At 46.5% G+C, this 19,462-nt stretch overlaps 1 protein-coding gene across 1 annotated transcript in view; it reads right to left on the reverse strand.

Annotated features, from left to right (window-relative positions):
- Window positions 1–19,462, reverse strand: part of LOC120837820 (ATP-dependent RNA helicase DHX30) — a 63,033-nt gene that overhangs the window by 15,440 nt on the left and 28,131 nt on the right. The window contains exons 10-12 of the mRNA XM_040207429.2: window positions 16,655–16,880; window positions 4,615–4,919; window positions 3,536–3,744 (exon numbers count right to left, since the gene is read on the reverse strand). Of these exons, the coding sequence (XP_040063363.1) occupies window positions 3,536–3,744; window positions 4,615–4,919; window positions 16,655–16,880 (740 nt within the window). The remainder of the gene's footprint in view (window positions 1–3,535; window positions 3,745–4,614; window positions 4,920–16,654; window positions 16,881–19,462) is intronic.

Genomic DNA, 19,462 nt, shown 5'->3' on the forward strand with positions numbered 1-19,462 from the left:
AGTCGGCGTGACAGCAGAGTCGAATGCTGGGGCAAAACTTACTGTGGCTCGCCACAGTAAGTTTTGCCACAGAGTGGGCTTCTGGAATAATCGGCGTAGAAAGTTCAACGCATAGAACATTCGGACCTCAACCAAGCAACAGGATTCTCAAATTTACCAAAATACTAATCTGCAGGAATACACAAAAAGATGCGCCGCTCCCAGGAATCGAACCCCTGTCACACCACGCTACTAAACCCCTGTCGTCTGGGTCGCCGCCCACCGTAGACCCTGGCAAGTTTCTTGGCCCCATTTTAAACAGAGACAGAGCTATGCTTTGTAATTTTACAAGAAAAAACCGACCTGTGAAATACACCTTTGATGAAAAGTTTAGATGCCTACGTGCAGGCGTTGATTTTTACGGCCCATTTTAGATCGAGCCTGGTGACTTGGACCACCCTATACATGCGTGGGCTTCTGGAATAATCGGCGTAGAAAGTTCAACGCGTAGAACATTCGGACCTCAAACAAGCAACAGGATTCTCGAATTTAACAGAATACTAGTCTGCAGGAATAAACAAAAAGATGTGCCGCTACAAGGAATCAAACCCTGCCTTTTCACGAGGGAGCCAGGTACAATAACCGTTAAGCCACGCGCGCGCTGCCTACTTGGCCAGCTACGCACGCGGCAATATCGCTGCGAGCTTAGTCGTTGCCACCTTGGTTGTTTTGATTTTGCCCTGTGGCCTCAATACCACGTCCTACGCAAAAAACAAGCTGGGTTGAGGCTATAGTCGGGTTTTCTGGTTTTGCTATAGCCAACATGGCCGCCGTCTGCAGATTCTTATAGTTCTTCCAGTTCTTCTCGTGGTCCGTGTTTTTCTAGTGCGACCGCGACAAGAGCGACCGTCTGCCGTTCTTGTTGTCTTTGAGCACGAAGCTTTTTACCAATAGGCTTAGTATTGAAGCGAGCTTGGTGGACTAAACATTGTCTCCAAATAGTGCGAAATGACGCTAACTTTAACTTCACTGTCTGTGCCAACGAAGGCTCCGACAAAGCGCAGCACCGTGATGAAACAGATCAACAAACAAGTGAAAAGTGAGCACTATAAAGCGGAAGTTGTACGAGAACTTAAAATTGACATCAATCAAGTAGAAAGTGCACGATACGCAGCGGAATGTGCGCGGAAATTTGGTATTTTGGTTGAAATCAATTTTTTCAAGCGCTTGATTATTTCGACGATTTTGGGGTCCCCTCCGAGCCCAAAAAATCGGTCGGCGACTGTACCGCAACTTGCACTTGTCCAGGGACCTCCGGAACATGCACAGGGCAGCCTTCACCTCCAATCTGCCAGCCCTGCAGTCAATGTTTTTTTGACGCTTTGAAGCATGTTTGGAAAGCCAAGCTGCAAACCCTTCCTTGTTGGGTTTAGGTCCAGTTAAGCAGCGCAAACAAATGTTAGAGAGCACCATGTAGTCGATGACCAGCCCTGTGCCTATATCAATGATGCTCCCAGCAGACGTGCGAGCTGTGTCCCCGAGTCAATCAGCTACCATCAAAAGTAACGTCGATGTTCCCTGGTGGGATGTCGAAGTCCTTGTACAGGTCTTTGATTTGGGCCACACTTGCAGCCTCGCATTCTGTAACAGTCGCGTAGCAGGCTTGAACCATCTTGTTCATGTGGCCCTGGTAGGTTTCGTGCTGTAGGTTGTGGCAGGAAATGTTCATTGCAGCAAAAAAAACTCGGACAGGACTTTGCTCCTTTGCCATTGCTCTGAATGGCCTTAATTGCATGAGCATTAACTTCGAAGGCTGTTATCTTGGCATCACCAGCCACCCTTAGCAAATAAAATCATACTTCGCACAAGTCAAATGTCGAGCACAAGCTTAGCACAAAGCCCATACTTTTTCTCTTGGACCTTGGACACAGTTGCGGTTTTCGCACTGCACTGGGGGGCAGGGCATGAGTGCGAAGAAAGAGTTGATAATGCTGAAGTCCATGATCGTAAAATTTGTGCCGCTGTCGTTGCTGTCGCTCACCTTGTCGACATTCAGTAGCTTGAACCAGCGTTACGCTGCCGACTGTGATGACAAGCACTCCTTCACACTACTCCCATTTGCTGCAGCAGCCTCCTCCGCTGAATAAGACGGTGTCGATGCAGTCTTTGCTGGCCCTTGGGACGTGGGCCAATGATGCCTTGACGCCAGATGCACTACTGCCCGTCTCCAGCGTGGTTACAGAAGAATCCTCTGGATCTGATGCAAAAGGTGATCCTGGCAGAGCAACCTTCTTTACGGCCTTCTGCCATACGTTCCATGGACGCTTTCGTCTTTAGCCATACGCCTCATGCATAGTTTTCTTTAGTTGAAGGTCCCCAGGTGTTCCGACAACAAACAAAGTCGACGAGTCCAGCTTGTTTTGGAACGCACTGTACACACGAGCGCTTACAACACGAAGCGACAAATGTAACACAGGTTAACTAATAAGAGCGCACCAACACACTCTATTAAAAAGGCAAGTATTAAAGATTAAAAAAAGCAATGTAAAATGAGGCGAAAGAGATTGAGCTGAACAGCAGAATCATGACAGAGCGAATGCAAATCGGCGTCAGCCCACTGAAAGGCGAGGAATTTGGAGGGGAGAAAGGCGCACCTGGGGGAGGAAAGGCTAACGAAAGATGTGCACTCCTCTGACCGCGCGCTTCGGCCTATTAGCGGCTCGCAAACGTCTTCTGAAAATACCCAGGAAAAAGTAAGTTCTTCTGCAACGACACCACTTTGAAATGTCACAAAACGTGGAAAAAGAAACCAGCTTGGAAACAAAACCAAGATGGCGGCCGCCGGGCGTCTGATTTGCAAATGGCGAGCACCCAAAGTTGGAAGATGTTTTTTGCTGATTCGCGGGTATTTCGAGTCTATTGTGACGTTATAAAATCAATTTTTAGATATTTGCCGACCGAATTTCATGCTCACAAGTTCTGAAGAGGTGCTTGAAAGTCTAAACAACCCAAAAACATTTTTTTCCAAAAATAATTTTTATCCCCTCTTATAAAACATGTCACCCCTCATAAAACATTTAAAGTCAATTCCACATTACTGCTTTGTTTAATCCGTTTAGTCTCAAAGATTTGAAAATGTGTCGACGGATATCTTTTTATGATCGGCATATTCTGACATTGGTCGCTGGTCGCATTAAACAATCTTTTGACAAACTGGACTTACAGACGGCAGGTTACTCTACTGACCTAAAAAGGATGAATGCAGAGCACCAACCACAATGATAATCAAAGCCTTACAATATGGCACCATGCTGTCACTCCATACATCCCTAAGCTGACAGTGAAGTGCGGCAGAAGTTATGTGCTCGTCGAACTAGACATATGTCGATGTTTCGCTAAGCAGTCATCCCTACCCTATCCACGTGCACAGAAGGGGAACAGGCGATGAAAGGGAGGCGGTCAATTGGGTTTACTGTCAGTTTAGGGGGTGAATGGAGTGTGGTTTCAACTTAGTCTTAAGGGACACAAAGGAAGAGTGATGAGACTCGATCCTTACCCAAAGAAGGCAGCATACACGAGAGCCTTGGCCAGCTGCGGAGCCATGCCAAAGTGGACGAGGCAGTGGCCAAGCTCCGTAAGCTCCTCCTCCGCGTCCATGATACCCATGGCCTGCAGGTCCGCTATCGCCTTGCGGATCATCTCGGGAGCCGGCGGGTCCGGCGCCAGAGAGAGCAGGTCCCCCACGGGGGTCGTCGGGCAAAAGAGCTGCAAGCGGTGCAGCGTCCAGTCGGTCGTACCGCGGTCCTTGGATAAGCTACTTACTGGTCTGGAAAACTCCGGCACTTTCCACCCTAGTTAATTGTGTCAGCCCCCTTCACTTCGTGCAGTGCGACAGTATCGTCCGCATTCGTTACAACATCAAACTGACGGCAGCACTCCGTTGCCGATGCTCTCTCCGATGGCTTTGGTATCACGGTGAACTAGTGCGGGCAAGCAAGGTCCATGCGGGGTTTCCATGTCGTTCACGCTTCGACGTCAAATACACAGCTGCAATCTCAGCTGCTGATGCTCACACCAAGAGCCTTTCAGTTGCTGATACTCTATCTATGGCCTTGGCATTAGAGTGCGACCAAAACGAGCAAACAAGGTTCATACGTGGGTTCCCATACTGCGTGCGCTACGATGTCAATCCAGCGGCTGCACTCTCGATTGCAGACGCTCTCTCAAAAAACAGTGTTTTTCCGACACTTCTTTTAAAAGATGGCAATGTTGCTGACACCCTTCCCATGACTTTAGCATTCAAATGCCTCCAGAACAAGCGAGGAAAGTCCATGCAGGGTTCCTACAAAAAGCTACACGGGTAGAAATTGAGAAAGAGGACACAAGAGCACGTGGGGCTGTCAGAGTGCCTAGCTCTGGTTGGAACGATTAGTGGGTGGACGCAAGCAAAGTAAGCTGTCTTCGTCTCTACTTGCCGTTCAAATGCATTCAAAGAGAGAAAAAAACCAATGGCAGCTAGCTTCGTATCTGCCCACTAGTCGTTTCAACCGGAGCTCGGCATACCGACGGCCCAGCACACTCTTGTACTCTCCTCTCCCTCAGTTCCTACTCGCATAATGGGCATTCTCGTCAAACCTTGCAGTCCATGACGACCTTGGTGAGGGCCGTCGTCTGCATCTCCGGCCGCGGGAACTCCTCTCTCGCCTCGAGCTCCTCCCGCGTGAACAGGTGATAGCACTCCCCAGGCCCCACCCGGCCGGCTCTGCCCAGCCGCTGCCGGGCGCTGGAGCGCGAGGTGGCAAAGGTGCCCAGGAGCGGCACCCCCAGGAGGGGGTCGTAGCGCTGGTCCCGGTGCAGGCCCGAGTCGACCACGTACACTACGTCCTCCACCGTCAGCGAGGTCTCTGCCAGGTTTGTCGAGAGGATCACCTTGCGCACACCTGCAATGGTTTGGTACGCTCAGTTTCGCTCCTGCCCCCGCAACGCATCTCAGACCGGTGTGTCTAGCGTCCCATTCTGCCCACGCGTAAGTGGTCCCGAAGTGGAAATGGATGACGTCGCAAAAGCCAGAGTGTCGTGCTGCCGCGTGTCACGATCCTGTCGGTTTGGCACTGAAGTTCCGGAAAATATTTTTCGCCCACAATGTGCGATGAAACAAAAGCGATAGCTGTAGCACGGTCGTGCAATGCGGGTGGAATGGTGTTGTAACATACCTGATTATAAAAGTGCGACGTGGTTAATTCTCACAACCCTCGAGGTTGGCGTCGTGGTATGGCAGCTCTTACAAGATTGTACCGGTTGCACTGAGTAATGAGTCGCACCATGTGGAGAATGCTTCAAGATTCCTCGGCACCGTCTTGACCCCCTCGGTCTCCATGCACCCTTGGCCACATTTATTGAAAGTTCCACAGCAATATTATTACATCTCTCTTTTCTCACAAGGTCATTCGCCGAATCTCTTTGGTTTTCTTATGGTCCGTACTGACCCGGTCTTTGGAATGCTTTTTTGTCCTAGAGGGACACAACTCTGAAGTGCTTGCTTCAGGATCTGTTCGGTTTCTGGTAGACAGCTGTGATTGAAATCGAAGGCTGGTGGTGCCGTAAAATCCGTGGTTAGCAGTGTTGCTTGGGCCATTACATTCTCTGCGCTTGGTGGGGTTTCCATTTCTGAAGCACTTCTGATACCATCTGGTAGTTCTTGCATGATTGTACCGGTTCTACCGAGTAAAGAGTAACGCCACCTGGAGGACGTTTAAAGGGTAACTGCAAAGAAAAAAAAGATTTTTTTTAAACAGCCTAATTGGGACAAGCATGTCAAAAAACAATTTTTCCGCGAGAAAAAAAAAATTTTTACAGCAATATTTATTGCGTGAGACTGATTTTAGTTTGCGGCTATTTCGCCCGTTTTAAATAGCGCCCACGAAGTTGGGATTCCGTGACGTTAATCCCAATCGGCTCTCATTGGCTAAGAGTTTGATTGACAGCTTAGATCTTGGTTGTTAAACCTTTGTTATTTGTTGCAATTTCCTTTTGAGCGGCATATTTTTACGTTTAAAGAATAACTCATGTGATGAGAGTTATTATTCTTTACAAAAGGTTTACAAGACGGGCACTTCCGTTTGGATTCATACCATAACAAACAAAAGCTTCGCCATTCTTTCATGGCCGCCGAAATCTCTGCTCCCGCCTGTCTCGCCTACCTTGACTAATCGTTTCGGCGAAGTGATCAGTGTTTCGTGCTGACCCAGGTGCTTGAGTGAGACTTCTTGAAGTGAAGTAGTGTGTGTTTAGCAGCTGTCGCAGGTGTTAGTGATAGGAAGCGACGCGGGGTTTTGGCTTTCATAGCGCAGTTCTTTCGTTTTCCTCTTTGCTTGCTTAGCGTGCTTTTTTTGTGTTTGTTTTGCTTGTTTGCGCGTGCAAATGCTAACTTTTCGGAGATGTCAGATGCGTGATCCCGACAGTGACTCAGTGAGCCTTCCAGCAGCCATGTCGCCCCGAAAGGAATGCTATTTGGCTGGAGGCAATCGGGCGTTCGCGTAGCGACAAACGTGTCCAGTTACGTTCTCGCCATATCGCTCCGGAGGCCATCGAGATTCGCACCGGGCGCACCTAACGTCCACAACTAGAATCACAAAATAAAAAAAGCACCATGTTCACTACGTAAAAAGTGGTCTCAGTTCATGCATCTGTAGACAGGTACGAAATCTTGCCCAAATTTATTCACACCGCACGACGAGCGCAACACGTCACTGTGCAAACACAGTCCAACAACACGAAGCATAAAAAACGCCAGATTTAGGAGAACAATTCGGAGTCCATTGTTCAATTAAAACGACGTAATTTATTTGAAAACGCCCGCAGCTTTTTACTCACGGTATGCGTCCGGAATCTTCCACATTTTGAAACAGAACGAAGGAAGATTTACTTTTAAAAACGCTTGCTGTGTCCTCCCGGGCCAGTTTTACTGGATCAGCTGACGACGACGGGGCTACACCCGTTGCACGTCAACCCCACACAACACACATAGCACCGCATTACACACACCATGAACGTTTCAGCTGTCGCATCGCCGTGTTGCACCAAACAGAACGAGATCGCCGAAACCATCGCAGCGCTGTCGTGAACCTTGACTTGTGGTTGCGCACTCGTGGATTCTGTGACTCCCTTCGCTTTCAAAGCACGCACGACGATTACGAACGATACTTGTGATGTTCCCGTCTTCCGGGAACATCACAGGGGCACTTCTCACGGTCACGTCTTCGCTACATGTGCTCGCAAACCGCGTCAAACCAAAACAATACTGATAATACCGCGGCCTGGCGTAGTTGCCAGATCATGCCGGAAGTCGAGACGCTGCGTCGTTCAACTCCGCAACGCAAGGAGAGTGAGGGGCGGGGCATACTCCTCTTCAGCGGGGGTCGAAAGAGCGGGAGTTTCAAATGTGGAGAGGTTCTGACTTTACTAAATTACATCCTGTGGCGTAAATATTGATAAAAAAAATAATTTTTTTTCGCGGAACATTTGTTTTGTGACATGCTTGTCCCAATTAGGCTGTTTAAAAAAAAAACTTTTTTTTCTTTGCAGTTACCCTTTAAAGGCCCCTCAGCACCATCTTGGTCTCCAGTGGCCCCTGGCGCTGTTCATTGAAACTTCCAAAACAATATTTCAGTGCAACCCACTTACAAGGATACTATATATAATGATGTACTGCTTATAACTATCAGTTTCTAGAGTTTCTAGACTGGAAATGATCAGTTTCTAGTCCAGATACGATAATCAGCTGTAATGATTGAAATTCCACGTTTTCTCATTATCGTTAAAGTGGGTTGCACCGTATTACAGTGGATGCCACTGACGACCACCACCAGTGCTCTCTCAAGCCTCTTAACCTTGGGAAAGGGCTAGCTGCCTTGAATGACAGTTGAGGAGCCTCTGTCCCCACTGACACTGTTTCAGTGAAGCGATACAGAGGTCCGAGACCTCAGGGATGAAAGTGACATTTGACCTTTTGCAGCAGAATTTATAGCAGACAAACCATTAGTTTGGATCAGCCAGAAATATGTCTGGAGCAGATCACTTGGAATTGAAAATCTCTTCACATCACTAAATGAGCTCATATCTTATAACAATTGAGAATTACTTTTTGATACTAAAGCATGCTTGTCAAGTTCAGAGACCAAATCCAGGAGACTTTCTAAGCCAGAGGGTGGAAGACATTATTTGAACCATTTTTGTTTCCTTCTACAGAAAAACCTCATTAATTTAGAGCTCAAGAGACCGGCAAAGATGTCCGAATTATCCAAAAGACGAAATATTGGATGGACAAAGAAAACAGCACGAAAAAATTTCCCTGCGACGTGCCTTTATTTTGCGAAGAAACCTGTTATTGCCGCCTGCTTTCTGAACAACACTTGGATAGAGGCAACCACTTATCTTGAGCAGTCAGGTACTCCATCGCACTCACACTGTCGGATGTGTTGTAGCAAAATTCTTCGAGCACGACAAGAACCTCCGTGGCGTCTCGCACAGTGTGACGTGGTGGCGGCTCCTCACACGGACAGTCTTTATCTTCATCCGAAGCACGCCCGTCTTCACATAGGGCATCCCTAATGATCTCATTGTCACTCAGCTGACCGGCCACAGCAACACCGTCATCAATCGCAAGGTAGACAACAAGTTGCACTTGGGCAGACAGGACGCCGTCAAAAGGCCGTCGTCGTCTTCAGAAATGTTTGGGGTCTCCACCGCCTGGCAAGCTTTGGACCGGACAAAACTGCTGTGCTTAAAAGAAGTTGCAATAATTTCAGCCGGTGTGTTGTTTAACTTGTACGACAAAATGTGGATCGTGCTGAGGAGCAGAACTTTGTATTCCTTCGCTGCCTCGATGCACAGAAACATTCGCTCCAATACGTGCTTCCTGTATCTCCTTTTCACATCCCTTAATCTATGGGTTGAAGGGCAGCGGCCGTGTTCTGAGCCGAAAACATGACCTGAATGCATTCCAGTCCTGAAGTGTTGGAGTGGGCGCTGCAATTCTCGACAAACACCAACACCTTGCCCTTCTTGGTACAGAAGCGCCACTCTAGCTGGTGCAGCCAAGCTCGAAAAAATTCAGACATCATCCGGGCCTTTTGATTTGCTTAAGGAGGGAGACTGGCTAGAGGTTGAACTTTTTAACTACTCAAGTGATCGAAATGAAATTTACAAGGGAGATTTAACCTCAGATGCAGGTGTACTGTGCAAACTTTCAGCTCTCTAGGACAACTTTACATACCTGCATAAAAAGGTAAGTCACTCTTCGTTAAGAAATCTATGATATGCAAATGAAGCTATTAAGCATCATTTTAACTGCTTGAATATAAAGTGGGGGATGTGGGACTTTGGGCTATCTAGTTTCTATAACTCCAATGTAAATATATTTAGGAAGAGTGATTACCTCAAAATATAAGGTGCATATCTGTCCTATGTCAATTTTTTAAAACATAGTTTTTTCTCAATGAGGACTTTAACTTAAAACAAATTAAAGTAGATATCCCCATTCCCCAGTAAATTTCAGTTAAGAAACATCTTGATTGTGGTGTCAGAATAATTTTATCTTCAAAAAGATTCCTTCGCATGAAATTTGTAGCAAAAAGCGGAACTGAGAAAAATGCATCCAAACATTGAACTCCTTTACTTTGTTTCAGCCTCAAAATGTGTTGAAAATATTTGATATCAACACAACTATTCGGCGCAGGGTTGTGAAATTTAGTGTAAGGGTGTATAATTAGTTTCTAAAACTGAAAACTTCAAAATTGAAAAATGAATTTTTTCGAAAAAATTTTAGAACTTAGGCTTATGTCCCCCCTTAAGGGGGGACACGGGCTCCAATTCCCGATTTTTTTTTTAAAAGTGCATTTTTCAAATTTGTTATAACTAATTTCAGAAACTAATAATGCACCCTTCCATAAAATTTCATGCCTGTACGTCGAGTATTTAAGCCGATATAAAAGATTTTCGACAGGTCGGCGACGCGCCTCCTATCCCCGAGTCGTTCCGTCGCGCGATCGGTTGACAATATTCGCCATTTTCAAATGCCGACCGCTCCGCGCCCATTTGGCCTACCGCGATGTTGATACCCTCGTTGGAAGCGTCGTTTCTTCGGGCTTTTATGACGATAGTAAACTTCGTTCGAGAGTAAGCATGAACAAAGCCAGAGCCCTCTAGTTGTCGGCTATAATTGGCTTGAAAACGAAACTCAAGCCTGGATTGGCCCGTGACACCCCACGTGATCCGCTCGCCCGAATTATTGTTTCGTCTCGTTGCTTCGGCCGAACGTTCGCTTCTTTTGCTTGCTCGTTATATATTTCTCACAGTTTTATCGTTTTATCTACGGTCTCGTCGCCGCGATGCCGGCCGTTAAACGGCATTCCCTCCAAGCCTTTGGAGCTCGCCGCCGTTCTGTGAAACCAAGAGGCTCGTCAGGTGGACGCGTACGATGCGCTAACCCTAACGGAACCACGTCGGACGCGTCGGCTGCTTCGCTCCCGAGCGCGTCACCATCTCCCGGTTCGTCGCTTCAGGACCTGACCTCTGAACAACCAGCCGACGTTTCTTCGTCTCTTCCTGAAGATTATGAGGTTGTGGAGGAGCTCACGGCGATAGAGCGCAAGATCTCGCTACTGCAAGAGAGCGATCCCGCTGCGGATCCCACGGACGCTCCCGCTGCTCCCGACGGTGCCCCAACCGAAGGTTATCGTCTGGTTGCTTCATCTGCCATCGAGACACTGGTGTCCGCTCTTCTGTGCCCGGTGTGCTGTGGATCAGACCTTCAGCTAAGCGAGAGTGGCAAGGGAGTTCAGGCGCAATTCGTCGTCGTCTGCCCAGACTGCGGGGACGTTGCTCGGACGCCGCACTCGTCGACCATCGGACACTCGCGGCAGAATGAATTGGCAGCACGGATTTCTCTTGCGTCTCGTGAATGTGGAATCGGATACACGAAGCTTACGAACTTTTTTGCCGGTATCAATGCTCCTTCGCCCATGCATCTCCGATCTTACCAAGATCTGGGAGAAAAGGTCCACGACGCCTCAGTGAGAGCAGCCAGCAACGTAATGAGCAAGGCAGCAGAAGCTGTACGAGAAACACGCGAGTCAGATAGCGGTGATTTGATGGACGTTTGTGTGACATACGATGGCACTTGGCATAAGCGTGGGCACACTTCACACTTTGGTGTTGGAGTTGCCATCGAGCTTGAGACTGGACTAGTTTTGGACTATTCTGTCCAGAGCAATTATTGCCATGGATGTAGCCTTGGACCTGCGCAGGGATCTGACAGCCATGAAGACTGGGCCGAGAATCACAGGGCAGTATGCCAGAAGAACTTTGCTGGGTCTGCAAATGCGATGGAGCTGCAAGCAGCAGACGAGATCTTCCGTCGGTCCGTCCAACTCCACAACCTGCAGTATGTGACAGTGCTGTGCGACGGGGACAGTAAAGCCTTCAACCATGTTGCGGGACTTGATCTTTACGACAAGGGCATGAGGAAAGAAGACTGTGTGAACCACGTCGCCAAAAGAATGTATGCTGGCATGGAGGCCCTAAAGAAAACAAAAAAAGGTCTCGGTGGAAGGGGCAAACTAACGAACCTTGTCATGAAGAAATTGACCAGCTACTATGCATCTGCACTGAAGACCAGTGCCCCAGACGTTCCAGCCATGCAGAAGGCAGTGTTTGCCAGCCTCCTCCACAGCTACTCCACCGATGAAGACCCCCTGCATCAGGCCTGCCCTCATGGAGAACATTCCTGGTGTCACTTCAATCGCCAGAAAGCGCTGGAGGCAGCAGGAGAGCCGACGAAGCCACAGCCACACCGCCCTGCCTTCTCCAGAGACATCGCAAAGGAGTTGGTGCCCCTCTACAATAGACTCTCAAGGCAGGACCTACTCGAGAGGTGTGCTAGGATGGGAACGCAGAACAACAACGAGTCGTTCAATGCTCTGGTGTGGAGGCGGTGTCCCAAGACGGATTTCGCCTCTCGAAGAACTGTGGAAACTGCCGTGGCTCTTGCCGTCCTGGAATTCAACCTGGGCCCCAAGGGCTTTGAGAGGGCCCTTCATGAAATGGGAATCGAGCCCGGAAGCCACCAGGTTCAGCACGCTGACAAGGCCCTCCAAGTCAAGGTCTCCAAGGCGAAGCAGAAGGCCCTCAACTCTTCGAAAGTGGCCCATAAGCAAAGGAAGCTGGCAGCAATCGCCAAGGCACAGAGGGACCAGGCAGCTGAAGGGGAGACCTACTCTGCCGGCGCCTTTTAGTGGACACAGACTGGGCCAAACTAATAAAGTAAAGGTGCTCAATGTTTGAATGCGTTTTTCTCAGTTTCACTTTTTTGCTGCAAACTTTGTAGCAAGGAATCTATCGTTTGATGGTAAACATATCCAGGTTCCTCGTTCAAAGTGTTTCTTAACTGAAATTTACTGGGGAATTGGGCTATCTACTTCATTTTGTTTTAAGTTGAAGTCATCACTGAGAAAAAAAGACATTTTGGCAAAATGGCATTCAAAGAAAGTGCATATGATTTTTGGAGACAGAATTTCTCTCCGAAATATTTACATTTTAATCATACAAATTAGATAGCCCAAAGCCACATACCCTCTACTTCATATCCAAGCAATAAAAACAGTGGTTTAACATTTCATTTTCATACGATAGATTTCCTAAGGAAAGGTGCCACAGCCTCATACACAAATATGTAACTTTTTACATAATTCTCCTATAGAAGTCAAAGTTTGCACAGTGCCCCTGCATCTGCTCATAAATGCACTCTCCAAATTTCATTAAAATCGGACGAGGAGTTCAAAAGTTAATAATTACGCCAGTGTCTCCCCTTAATAGTCCATGGGAAGTTGTTTGAGGTTATTGAAACCATCTTGGTTTCTTCGCCTTTCCAATCACAAGAAGTGGCAAGCGATCTGTACCAGTCATGTTTGTGCCAATAAGAACTTTAACCCTTTCTTTACATCTTTTGCCACCTGTGCAGGGGTCTCCTTTCAGTGTGATGGTTTTCTCTGGCAGGGCTTTGTAAAACAATGCTGTCCCTTCTGCGTTTAAGATGTCGTCTGGCTTATATGCAGCGATGTGCTCGCAAAGTTCGACGTTCCTTCAGTCATTGATTCCATTGCCGTCGAAAGCACCTTTTTCTCCGCACAAGTTTCTAAAGACCAGTCCGTGTCAGCAAAAATAACATGAAGCATGGAGAACCGGACGAGATGAAAAGAACCAGGAAGAATCACGTGTGCACCTCGGATGGATAGCGGTCATACCCTTTGGAACGGGCGGTAGCTTGCGCCACCTACCGAATTCGTCTGAATAAACCATACTGCGCCCAACTGCCTCCGAATTAACGAGCATTTGGTGCCATTGACTAATACACACATTCGCTGGGACTGGATTGGCACTTCAGATTATCCAAATTTCCGAATTAGCAGGGGTTGAATTAATGAGCTTTCGCCGAGACTTTGTTACCCATAATGCACAAACAGGGGTGTGCTTAGTTCCTAGTTGCAGGCATCAATGCACAACTCGGACATGGTAAAACACAGTTTAAAGTGAAAAACATTCATTTCTTAGGGTGTGGAAATCACTGCTCCATTTCATACGCTGTCAAAGCCGCTGGCACAAGCCTGTGTTTTGATTTAGGCCTGGGTTTTACATGCATGTGCTCCGATGAAAATCCGACTCCAGGTGAAGTCATGCACTCGTACCAGTAGCTGCATTAATGGTGTACACTAAAGGCGCGTTCACACTCTTGCAACCGAGTACGACCGAGAAAGACTTCTTGGGACCGGATGCACTGAGCGGAGCTGGTCCTAAGAGATCGCAAGAGGCTTAAAAACCGGTTTGGTCTCTCTCGGTCGCACTCGGTTGCAAGAGTGTGAACGGGCCTTAAGTATGAAGCAAAATATGGCTAACTGAGATTCTTCTCCACTTGTGCCACTCCTCTGAACAGATACCATGTTTGCACGATTACAATCACTCGCAATTCTAACGTGCAGCAAGATTCAGCTTCCAGATAATTTAAAAGTAAATTGCTGCTGATCCTACCGCACAGGTAAAATAATGGAGATTGACCACATACCTCATAAAACACATTTTATGAAACGCACGCCAACACAAAAATAAATTCCGCGCACTAGTCCCCGTTGTCAGAGTCCGACGATGGTTCTTCGCTGTCTACAGAAGTAATTAATACTTGCTTCTGTCTAAATCGTTTTAAGTGCCGTGCTTCTTGCGCATGTACGAGTGCGCGGCCGTTGCATCTGGCAGGGTCGTCTTTCAAACAACACTTTGTGAGCTCGTCGGGTGGCTGGGATTGCGTGGCCATGCAGTGTTGCTCAGTTATCTTTTTCCGCCAGCATGATGGCCTTTTGTTTCAATAAACCCTCGTAGTGGAATTTTTTTTTTCCATGTTAAAACGACAAACACAAGACCGTAGACACAAGAGAATGTGCGTGATAGGGATACCGAAAAGGCGAACGCAAACAAACGGTCACGATGGCGATGGGGCTAGCCACCTTATGTGCCCAAGCCGAAACTGTCCTTTCTGTTGTGAGAGTGTGTTTATCGCACACTTTACTAGGTGAGCATACTGGACACTCTCAATGAGCATACAGACTCTCTGGAAGCAACAGGTATCTACTCCCAGATGCCATGCGGAGAAACGATGCAAGGGGACATGGCGGTAGACTTGGAAGCCTCTGTACTCGGGAAAAGTATCAAGGCTTCACAATGTTTTACGCACTCTCACGCCAAATACGACACATCGTTGGCAATACTGGGCATGTTGTCTAAACAGAAGCGCTTCCCAAGCTTTACTTACAGCCAACATCAGCATATTTGAAAGTCATGCCTTTAAATAATGCTGTCTCTCCTCCCCTAAAAAAAGAATATAGAGTTACTGACAGGACGACAACAGCAGGATGTCTTTTTCGGATGCCCCCCCCCTCCAGCATGCAGACATCGCCTTCTTTGGTGATTTGGCTGCGCGCGCATGCCCAAAGCTCGCGAGAAAACCAGGTGTCGTTGAAGGTAGGAAGCTCGCGCTGGGGGCGGAACCGAGAGACCTCCCTGTCATACTCACTAAGTCAGAGACTGTAGAGGTGGACTCGTTTGAGAGGACTTGAAGATTCGAGGAACCCCCGGGGGCAATTCGCTCATCTCGCGGCAGCGGTTGCGACCAAGAGGGATTTTTATGCCACGTGACTATGTAGTTCCATGCGGACAAGGAAGTACCTAGCGTCCCTGCCTAATGGCAGTGAAATCTGTGTCGCTTCGAGTACAAAAGTTTTAATTTCGCTAGTAGAAACTGACCGCAGAGGCTTTCAACTGGAGTCCAAGTAACAGCCCCTTTATACTTTAGGAGCAGCAGGTAAAGTTACGACCAGAAAAGGTAAATATGAGCCAAATAAAAGAGAAATCACGCAAGATAAAAGCGATGCCAGTACATTTATATATCTGTGCCAGCAACAGAGTTTTTCGTCTTCTGCTGTAGTCGAGGGCTAAGAGTGCCGGGACTTGTCGTCATGGCGTGAACATTCCAAATTCAATAAGAATTGCAAATTTCTTCTTTTTTTTTTTGCATTTTACTTTTTAACTGGTATCATTTTTACAAATCATCCAGATCATCCACTTGTACCACTGGGCCTTACACGGTTTTTATTGTTTGTCCCACCTGCTCAATCGACACACCGTAAGAAAAAAAGATCAAGCCAGGCTAATACAATCGTTTCATAATGTTCATTAAAAGGAAACCAATATGACAGCATTGGTATGACTTTCACATATCCAGGGTTCGAGCAAGGCGTCTCTACCTAGATGACATGTTTCTAGGTTGGCACACACAAACAAAGAGTGTTGATAAGTCCGCGAATCAGCCATAGTCAGTCCACCGGTCGGTCGGTATGTTGGTGGCACCGTTCAGCAATCGGTCAAGAAACGGTTGAAAGAAATGCAGGTGCTGCAGAACCGAAAATGGCAAAAACACGCCTCAGGCAGCCTAGCCAGACGTTTTGTGAAACAAAAATACATTCGCTACATTTAGGGAAACTAACCATTAAAATAGATGTTGAGCAAAAAACAAACTGAGACACAGCAAGGACGATTTATAAAATGGATCACAATTAAAAAGTAAAACACACATGCAAAATAAAAAAATAAAATTGTGACGCGATTTGAACTTGAAACTTTTACGCTGCGACGACAAGTCACGGCTCTCTTAACCCTCACTACAGCAGAAGGCTCAAAAATCTGTCGCTGGCGCAGATAAATAAATATACTGACACCGCTTTTATCTCGCGTGATTTCTCTTTTATTTCGACTCATATTTACCTTTCCTAATCGTAACCTTACCTGCTGCTCTTGAAGTATAAAGGAGTGGTTAGTTGGACTCCAGTTGCAACCCTCTGCGGTCAGCTTCTGCGAGCTAAATTTTTTTTGTAGTCGAAACGACACGGATATCTCTGCCCTTAGGCAAAGACGCTAGGTACTTCCTTGTCCCCATGGAGCTGGCCACGTGACATAAAAATCCCCCTTGGCCGCAACCGCGCCTGCGAGATGAACAAACCGCCCTTGGAGGCAGTCCAGCCAACTTGCAAGTTTCCGTAAACCCGGTAGGCAAAAACGTGCCGCAAGCTCTCACCAGGGGGAGGCGTGTCAAAGATCCGTTGCTGCTCTTTGAAGGGCAGCCGCGAGTGCAGCGGGAGCACCCAGTCCCCGTCCGGTGGCTGGAGCTGCTTGCAGAGGGCCGTCCGCACCCTCGAGATCTCATTCCAGCCAGGCAGGAACACCAAGATGGCGCCAGGAGGCTGGTGCCTCATCAGGTGCGTCACCACGTCAGGGACGTACTTCACCGGATCGGCGTTGGCCTGGCGTGCACGCAAAGAAACGGACCGGTCGGAATCAGACCTCGGCCATACCCCACCCACCACTAAGCAGACGGGGCGGTGGAAGCTATGTGCCTTTTACGCCCTGTCAGCTTCCAGAACTTTTGGATAATAAAGACTGAAAAACCGTCCTTTCCGTGTTTATTTTTTCTTAAATTTATTTATTTTAAACTGCTAGCCGTCAACTGGACAAGGCAGAAGAGGGCACAAAGAACATGCGATCATTGGTCATTTCGTGCCAAACATCCCAGGTGCCGTTACCGACCAACGCCGAGTTCTTCGAAAAAAAAAAAAAATAGTGGTTCTTTGTTCATTTTTAAATAAGCATTTGTCAAAATATTTTTATAGAGAAAAATTCTTAATCTTTTCAGCACTTTTTGAAATTGAGGTAGTGAAATTGAACTAGGTATAGGTAAGTTAAAAAATCTTCAAAAAGTCTAAGTGATTCACACAGGATAGCTCCATTCTTTTCTTTTTAAATACTCTGCTGAGATTGTTCTTTTGTGTGATGCCACAGTTCATATTATGCAGGGATGGACAGTATTTCAAATAAAAGTTTTTGAAATACGTATTTCAAATACTTTGTGTATTTTGCATTTGTATTTAATTACAAATTGGGTAACGTATTTAACGTGAGTATTTAAATACTAAAACGTGGGTATTTCAAATACAATTGCAATTAAATACAATTTTGTGGGCGAAAATACATCCCTTAAATTTATTGTCACTGTCCCGAGCAGGAAGAAAACTAGGTTCTGCACCGAATGCAGTGTCTCTGAATCAAGCACAAGCATTTAGGGACTTTGTGATTACGGTGCTAGTCCAGGGCAAGAATAGTGACGAAATCGACGTTCACAGGCAGACTGGCTAAATAACTGCCTGTGACAACTTGTGATGTTTTCCAGCCTGATTTACATCCATATTTTTGCCAGGAACAGCCTAAATGCGCGGGTCGTCCAGATTTTCATAACTGGTGCGAGTTGCAACAATAAAAAATGCTCTAGCTATACTCTGCGACAACTTTTCTTGGCAATGCAGTGGAAGGTACAGGCCTGCGTTCCCTCTCTCATTTTGAGTGCGCGCAGGCTCTCCTCCTCTTCCCATTTCCGGGGAGAGGAGGAGAGCCCACGGACACTCAAAATGGGGGAGGGAACGCAGGCCTGTACCTTCCACTGCATTGCCAAGAAAAGTTGTCGCGGAGTATAGTGCTGCGCGTCTTGGTCGTCTCGGTTCTTTGTTGGACTATACCAAAATGTAATCGACAAAAAAAGCTGCTTGACGCTCTTTACTTTTTTCACCTATTACGTCCAAGCTGATTACATTTTTTTGTGATTATATTGTTATTACGTTACTAGAGCCTCGCACACTAACTCCCGAGCGTGCGATGCAAAATTAAAATGAGATACCCAGAAACCCATTGCAGATGCCCTGAAATCGCTGACGCAAATTTTGAGGAATGTATTTGGAAAAGTATTTGGAGGAGACCAAATACATTTGGTTGTATTTGTATCTTGTATTTAAATGCTTTTTTGAAAATGTAATTAGATTTGTAATTAAATACATTTTTGACGAAGTATTTTGTATTTGTATTTTGATACATATTTGCATGTATTTTGCCCATCCCTGATATTATGGAATAGTTTTTTTGTTTTTGTATTTTCTGGAGCAAACAAGCAGAGAATGTTACATGTCCAGCATTTAAAACAGAAAGCACTGTTGAAGTTGAAGACATTTTAAAACCTTATCTGGGCTGTTGCTACTACATTTTCCAATTAAAAATTAACGAAAAATGATAGAACAAACAAGTTTTTGAAAAATAAACCTACAAGTAGCCCAATATTAATCTTTTCTGAAGATTCAAACCTATATTAAGCATCAAAGCCCATCTGATAAAAATATGTGGGACAGCTCATTAGGTACATCGGCATGTTCCCTTGCGACTAAAAAATTTTTATCAGAGTAAATTTTGCTTGAAGCGAGAAACAGATGTTTGGAGTTGAGCACAGGGCTAATCGGTTCTCTTGGTGCTGTTCTGTGCCTTCACTGATAATGTGGAGGCTTGGGTAGTTGGTATCCGGTTGGTATATCCACGCTGTTCCACCCAAGCATGCCTTCACTGCACAACACACACATTCCGCTGCACAACACACACATTCCACTACTTATTCCATAACAACACAGCTAAAGGTACATGCAGCATAGGACTCAAACTTAATGTGCTTGGGGCCTCAAGGCATGTGGGGTGTCTCGAATTACAAGCAACATGTGTATGCTGTGCAGTGGAGGTACAATACGAGGTACCACAAAACTGATTTCGCAAGTGCTCAACTTCAGAAATGATCTTCTCGCTTAAAACAGAAGTTACCTTTATAAATTTTGATAGTTACAAGGTAACAAGCTCATGTACCAAATGAGTTGTCCCACATATCTTTACCAGAAGGGCCTTGATGCTTAATACTGGTCTGAATCTTCAAAAAAAAAAAAGTATTGGTCAACTCATTTATTTTCGGGAAACCTGTTTGCTTTATTGTTCTCCAATAATTTTAAGCGTAAAATGTAGTTGC

Source organism: Ixodes scapularis, unplaced genomic scaffold (assembly GCF_016920785.2).
Source record: "Ixodes scapularis isolate PalLabHiFi unplaced genomic scaffold, ASM1692078v2 PGA_scaffold8__174_contigs__length_109621045, whole genome shotgun sequence".
Classification (NCBI taxonomy): domain Eukaryota; kingdom Metazoa; phylum Arthropoda; class Arachnida; order Ixodida; family Ixodidae; genus Ixodes; species Ixodes scapularis.